Source organism: Nothoprocta perdicaria, unplaced genomic scaffold, assembly GCF_003342845.1.
Source record: "Nothoprocta perdicaria isolate Ctin4 unplaced genomic scaffold, notPer1 scaffold_72, whole genome shotgun sequence".
Classification (NCBI taxonomy): Eukaryota; Metazoa; Chordata; class Aves; order Tinamiformes; family Tinamidae; genus Nothoprocta; species Nothoprocta perdicaria.
This window is the reverse complement of record NW_020455999.1, coordinates 2,145,956-2,152,928: the sequence shown is the minus strand read 5'-3', so window position 1 is coordinate 2,152,928 and position 6,973 is coordinate 2,145,956. Positions and strand designations below refer to the sequence as shown.

At 70.3% G+C, this 6,973-nt stretch overlaps 1 protein-coding gene across 2 annotated transcripts in view; it reads left to right on the top strand.

Moving 5' to 3' along the window:
- The first annotated feature begins 2,571 nt into the window (after nt 1-2,571).
- Nucleotides 2,572-6,973, top strand: part of KCNAB2 (potassium voltage-gated channel subfamily A regulatory beta subunit 2) — an 11,778-nt gene continuing 7,376 nt past the window's right edge. Inside the window, exons 1-3 of one of the 2 annotated variants that reach the window (XM_026051127.1) lie at nt 2,572-2,637; nt 3,342-3,461; nt 4,177-4,218. In XM_026051127.1, coding sequence (XP_025906912.1) covers nt 3,385-3,461; nt 4,177-4,218 — 119 coding nt within the window. In that variant the 5' untranslated portion in view covers nt 2,572-2,637; nt 3,342-3,384. The remainder of the gene's footprint in view (nt 2,638-3,341; nt 3,462-4,176; nt 4,219-6,973) is intronic. The other variant, XM_026051128.1, reaches the window with a different exon arrangement.

The window sequence follows — 6,973 nt, the reverse complement described above, 5'->3', positions numbered from 1 at the left end:
CTGCAGGGATGCTCGGCCAGGTCATACTGCAGGGATGCAGCGCTGCAGGGATGCTCGGCTGGGTGAAGCTGTGGTGGGACGGGGATGCGGGGCCCCAGCGCTGCTGGGATGTTTGGTGCCTGCAGGACCGCGAGGCTGCAGTGCAGCAGGGATGCTCAGCATCTGCAAGGCCCCAGCACTGCAGGGATGCTCAGCCGGGTGATACTGCAGGGATGCAGCGCTGCAGGGATGCTCGGCTGGGCGAAGCTGCGGTGGGACAGGGATGCGAGGCCAGCCCTGCAGGGATGCTCAGCACCTGCGTGGCCCCCGTGCGTCTGCACACATGGGGCACACAGCTCAGGGCGCTGCTGGTGGCTCTGTGGGRCCCCTGGGCTCCCCGACAGCCTCTGGTGCACGGCGCGTGCTCGCAGCACCGCTGCGCAGTGCATGCCTAAGCAGGCAGGGAGGTCATCCCCGCACAGCGCTGGGCTGAGGCTGCCAGMCTCAGCACCCCAGACATGCAGAGACAGAAGGGGAGGCTGGCAGGGAGACACTGGGTYGTGTCCCCAGCCTGGTGCCCGCGGGGACGGTGGGTGGCAGCGCGGAGAGGGCCGCGGCGGTGAGGGCAGCTCGGCGGCCGGTGCYGCTCGGCCAGCCCCGCTCGCCTCCGGAGCGCTCCCTGCCACCTCAGCCGCCGTCCACCAGGCCCGTGGAGCTGGGTGGACCGGTGGAGCTGCTGACCGCAGCGCTCGCAACAGCGGCAGGTACGAGAGGCCGTCCCGTGTGCCACGGACTCCCTCGCGCCCTGTGGCACAGCTGCCGTCTCTTGCTGCTCATTGCGACACGCGGCTACAGGCCTTGGTGCAAACGTAAAAAGTCCTCACAAGCGGTTCTTATAGAGGAGGGCATTTTCATGAAGTGAGCGGAGCCACCTGTACCCAGAGTGGGAAGGAGCGGCCGCGTCCYGAAGGCCGTGCGGAGCAGCCTTCGTGCGGCCAGGGACATCATTCCTTAGAGCACCCTGGAGCAGGAAGTGCTTGGAACGGCGGCGCGTGTGGCACGGGGCGGCAGGGTGGGCACAGAGCCTGCGGGGGCCAGAATGGGAGCCACAGGGCCATGCATGGCACCCACTGAACCCCCTGCGCTCGCCCCGGGCCGCCCGCCCCCTGCCCTGGCTTCATGGCGAGAGCTGAGGCTCCCTCCAGTGCCCGACCCCGGCGGCCCCCGCGCAGCCCCCTGGCCTCGGCCGCCCTTAGGTGCTCACTTGTCCTGGGGGAGAGGCTGCAATCCAGGCACGCAAGGGGTCCCGGCCAGCAGGAGCCTCTCCGGGCCAGGCTGCGGCGCCCGGCACCTTCGCTGGCTCTCGCCTTAGCACACGGCGAGCGCGCGGCTCGGGAGGGCCCGAGGCTCTGATGCACAAAGCGGGCAGTGGCCGGGGGCAGGCGGGGCTGCAGGGCGGCCTGGCAGCCCTGGGGCCATCGCTGCAAGCTTGCAGGCGAGCAGAAACCCRCAGAAAGGCCCCGCGCAAGCACTGGTGCTCTCCAAACCCTGACACGCGCCGCTCGCTTGGCCTCTGCCTATGCTCTTCCATGGGGTTTCCAGCAGGCCGGGTGTCCCAGGGGCTGTGCTGTCCCAGTGGCTGCAATTGCTGCGGCCCCCATGCGGCTCCGAGGCGCAGGCCCCAGCGGGAGCGCTGGGGGTGCCAGAGCGAGCGGAATGGGCTGTCACTGCCGAGGAAGAGCATCGGGGGCAAGAGGGCCTGGAGTGATGTGGCGGCTCCCGCCGGGGCTCGCGGAGCGGCCGGAGCGCGGGCTGGACTGGGGGGCTGCACAGGGTCCGCCCCGCCGGCACCAGCTCTGCCCGTTGCTCTGCGCCCGGTGGGCAGCGAGGCGGGCGGGCAGTGCGGAGCTCGCGGTGCTCGCTGCTCTTGCACGGCGCCGCGCGCTCCCTGCTCCGCCTGGGGGCTGTGCGCGGCCNGGCGCCGCGCGCTCCCTGCTCCGCCTGGGGGCTGTGCGCGGCCGCGTGGCCGGGGGGGCCGCCAGGCCGGCCCCGTGTCCTGCGGCGCCCCGCGCCGCGGCTCTGCACCAGCCGCGCTGCACCGCACTGCACTGCATTGCACTGCGCTGCGCCGCGCTGCGCTACACCGTGCGGCCGCCTCCTGCCCTGGAAAAGGAGCCGAGCCCGGAGCCCCCGCTGCCACCAGGCGTGCGCCGCGCTGCGCTGCTCTGCAGTGCCGCAGCCCRGTCCTGGCGCCGGCCCCGGCCCCGGCGCGCACACGGTTAAAGCGGCGGCGGCGGCACGGCCTGCTCGGCGCCAGCGCTGCAGCGGCCGCGGAGCTGCCGAGCGAGGCGGGCGCCGCTGCTGCAGTCCCGGCACGGGCTCCGTGCCCRGCACCGGCTCCCGCGCTGCCTCCTTGGCGCAGGGCGCGGGAGGGGACGGGGCACGAGCTGCAGCCCGGGCTCTGCCTGCAGCGCCCCCGACACCCYGCACCGGCCCCTCGCCCTGGCTGCCGACACCGCAGCGCGCCCGCCCTGCCTGCCCTCCCTCCCGGCTTTGCTTCCCCTGCTCCCTGTTCTCCTCTTCTCCTTGTTTCCCTTTCTTTCCTGCTACTGGCACCCGCTTGTTCCGCTCGCAGGCTTTGGGCTGCTGCAGCGCAAGGTAGGTGAGGGGTGTGGGGCCATGCGGAGCCCCTGGGTGCCCTTCTTGCAGAAAGCCCCTCACGCAGGCTGGGGTGCAAGGGGCCGGGCCCTGCGCTCTCCCCGCTGCCCGGGCCCTGCATGGCGGGATGGGGTCGGCATGTGCCCAGCGCCGGTGGCACGGGAGCTGTGCAGCAACGGGCRCTGTGCCTGGAGAGTCAGTGCCCAAGCCGCAGATGTCACCAAGTCTTGTGGCACATTTGGGCGGGGAAGGCTGTTTAGCAAGTGGCGATGCCGGGACTGCTGCTGTGCCAGGCTGTGCCATGCCAGGCCATACCAGTCCATACCAGGCCATACCAAGCCATGCTGGGCTGTGCCAGGCCGTGCCAGGCCATGCCAGGCTGTGTCAGACTGTGCCAGTGCCTGGGCCACCGCTCTGCACTGCTACAGCACTGTCCCAAGTGCCCGCTCTGGCTCCTTGGCCAGACCTGTCCCRGGAGGCTCCGCGCCCTGACACCCCACAGCGCAGGCCAGGGGTGCAGCCRGGTGCCCGCACAAGGCACTTCCAGTGGGCACACGGTGCTGCTCCCCGGCGCGCTGCCGAGATGTGCCCGCGGTGCCGGGCACGCCGGGCCCATCCGCCTCGCGAGGCGCCACACAGGAAGCACCGTCACTCGCCTGCTCCCGCGAACCCGCTATGATTCAGCTCTTCTTCCTCTTCCTCAGCCAGTGAGAGCGAGGAGGGACCCCGAGACCTGAGGCCGGCTCCATGTATCCGGAATCGACCACTGACTCCCCGGCCAGACTCTCACTGAGACAGACGGGCTCTCCAGGGATGATCTACAGGTAGAGTGACCACCCAGGCCAGTGCCCCGCACTGCCCAGTGCCTGCTGCCTGGCACCCCACAGTGCCCATTGCCCGCCGTGCCTAGCACCCCATGCTGCCYGGTGCCTCGCGCTGCCCGGTGCCTCGTGGTGCCCAGCATCCTGTGCTTCCCAGAGCCTCGTGCTGTCCAATGCCTCGTGCTGCCCGGTGCCTCCTCCCCGGCACCTCGTGCTGCCCAGTGCCTCGCGGTGCCCAGCACCCCGTGCTGCGTGGTCTTTCATGCTGCCCAGTATCTCGCACTGCCCGGTCCCTCATGCTGCCCAGTGTCTCATGCTACCCGGTGCCTCATGCTGCCCAGCACGCCGCGCTGCCCAGCGTGCTCAGTCTCTGCTGCTCCAGCGGGACTGCCCAGCAGCCTCATCCTGCCCGCAAGCGCGGCCACGCAGCAGCCATACTGCTGCTGCACCACACGTAACACAGACCCTCTGGTAGCCCCTGCACGCACCGGTGGGCAGAGCTGGTCCCGAGCGGGCCTGGGCGCCGCTGCCTCCTGTGCGCTCGGAGCGGCGTGCGGCGCTGCGGCCGTCGCAGGGAGCAGGGCGCGCGGGCGCTGCCCTCCCTTCCCCAGCCGGCGGTGCTGTGGGGCTTTGGTGGCGGCGCCGGGCTCGCCGCGCGGTGCTGCCCGCSGCTAACGTGCTCTGTGGCATCTCTCTCCTCTCTCCTTGCTGCCGGAAGCGCGAGGTATGGGAGCCCCAAGCGCCAGCTCCAGTTCTACAGGTAACCGGTTCCTCTCCTGCTCSTAAAGCGCCGTGGCGGAGCCCTGGTCCCCAGGGCCGCCTGTTGCGCGGCCGACACTGCGGGCTCCGTGTCACCGCGAGCTCTGTGTCACTGCTGCTGAGGAGATGGGCAGCGCTGGGAGGGCCGCACTGGCAGCCTGGCCACGTCACTGCCACGAGCTGCTGCCCTGGGGACAACCCTGTGTCATGCGGTGCTGCCCCCCCCCCGTTGTCCCTGCCTCGTGTGGTGCTGCCGCCCTGGCCGTGTCACGGCCACACCATCCGTGGTGCTCCCTCGTGCAGCACTGCTGCCCCGGGGACATCCCTGTGTCATGCGGTGCTGCCACCCTGGCCATGTCACCACCTCGAGAGGTTTTGCCTCACTTGCACAGTTGTGCCACTTGCCTGCGTGCTCCCTGCACACCTCACCATGTCCGTGGGCAAACCAGAGTGTCCGTGGGCAAACCAGAGCTATTACATTCCTCCGAAGCGCCGCACTGCGCCAGGCCCTGCACCTCTGGGCCTTCCTTTAAGGACCATCTCGTTAAGCTGGGCACAGGAGAGCTCGTTTTCTGTGTCCTCGGCTGTCTGCGGTGGAAGAGGCTCCTTCCCCACCGGTGTTTGTCCCCCCGCTGCTTGTGTCGCCGATACTGCGTCGAGCGCGGCTCTGCGCGCCTGCTGAGCGCGGCACCGCGGCCGTCTCCTCATGCTGGGCACTGTGTGCAGCTGCCTGTGCCTGGCACTGTGTCTGGATCCCCCTGCCCAGCTCCATGTCCAATTCCCCCTGCCTGGGCACCGTGTCCGGCTGCCCCTGCCCATCTCCGTGTCTGGGCACCCCTGCCCGGCCCCGGGAGCACCGGGCCTCATCACCCCGCCGCYTCCCCGTGCAGCCGCCTGCAAGGGCCCCGTTGTGCAAACGGCTGCGGCCGCTGCCCTTGGCCGCCCTTAGCGGGGGGAGCGACGCCAGCGTTCACAAAGTGGCTGCGCCTCCACAGGCTTTTAGAGAAGATGCGATGAATAATTTAACTTCTAGGGAGCAAAAGCCCTAATAGGGCTAATGGAAACGCCGCTAAAGCACTCGGCTCTGGAGGGACCCGGCGTATTCGCCAATTGCTTTGGACGCCGAGCGCCGACACTCCCCTAATGCGAAAGCGCCCGCTGGCCGCCTCTAAGAGCCATTCGAGGAAATAGTCTAACGTGAACTTTTCTGTTTAATGAGCAGGCTTGCGAGAAACCGGGTGAGTTTGCGGGGCTGCTGGCCACAGGCTGCCGAGCGCTGTGTGCGGCCGCGCGGGCCGCCAGYGCGGGGCGCCCAGGAGGCCGCCCACAGGCTGCGGGGCCGTCCCTGGGCGGGAGCGCGGCCCTTCCCCGGCCCCAGGTAAATGGGATCGGGGGCSACGGCGGAGCTGGAGCTGGCGGCTCTCGGCGGCAGCTGCATCCTGCGGGCGGGCTTGGTGGGCGCTACCCGGGGAGCTTGGCTGCCCCGGTGTCCCAGAAGCTGCAGCATTTGCAGCACTTGCATGGCTGGCTTGCGCGTGCGCGTCCCCGCTTTCTTCCTCCGTGGAAGGCAGGCAGCAAAACGCAAAGCGCTGAGTGCGCACGGGCGCCGGCGCTGCCTCGTGGGAAGCGGGAGGCTGCTGCTGGATCGATGGGCAGTGGTGCCGGGAGCCGCGTTTCCGCACGGGCTCTGGCGGCTGCAGCCTGCAGGACCCGCTCTGCTCGGCTGCTCGGTGCCGGTGCCGCGGGCTCCGCCATGGCGGCACCGTGAGCCCCCGCTCCGGCACGGCAGCCGTGTTGTGGCAGCAGCTCCTGCCGCTCCGGGCTGACATCCTGCTCTGCAGCCTGCTGCTTTGCTGCCCGCGGAGCAGCGCAAGGGCCCTACAGAGCCCTCCCCAAACCCTGTTTGCTGCAGGAATTCCTGGGAGAGGGGCAGCAGTTCCCGCTCCCTCAGTGGCTGTTGCTTTTCCTTGCACTGTGGTGCAGTGCTGTGCTGCGGTGCTGTGCTGCTGCAGTGCTGCGGTGCACTGCTGCTGCGGCGGCACTGCTGCACTGTGCTGCACTGTGGTGCTGCGCTGCTGCGCTGCATTGTGGTGCTTCGTTGCAGTGCTGTGGTGCTGTGCTGTGATGCTGCGCTGCAGTGCTGCATTGCGGTGCTGCAGTGCACCTTGGCTGGCGGCCCCGAGTGCAGCAGCGTGTGCGGTGCTCCCCTGGGACACGGCCCTGTGCTCTGCATGGGGCGGCACCGCGGGGCACTGCCCACCGCACTGCACTGCGGCTTGAGGTGGCACCGCGGCCCCGCTCGCAGCCAGCGAGCGTCCACCCTGCGCTCCCGCTGGAGCGAGGGCCAAGCCGCAGGACACGCAGGACTCGTGGGGAGACAGCCGCTGGCAGCAGCCGCGGCCTCCCGTCACGGCAGCCCCATGCCTGCATAGTGGGCACCCAGCCCAGACGTGGCTCCTCAACCCCTGCGGCTCCGCGTGGCGCCCGCTCGTTTCCCCTGGCCCCTTGGTGCCCGCTTGCGTCCACTGCTGCTCCCCGGCCGTTGTGGCTGCAGCAGCCCCGCAGCCAGCCCTGCAGCCGGCCCCACCGGGCGCCGCTCGCCCGGTGCGCGCTCAGTGCCCGCCGCCCGCAGGTGCCGCGCTCGGGCAGCAGGATGCTCTCCATGACGTACAGCGAGAGCCTGCGCAGCGTGGCCAGCCGGCCGCACGCCGAGTGGGGCGCGCAGCCGGCCCGCGCCGCCGACGCGCTCGAGCTGC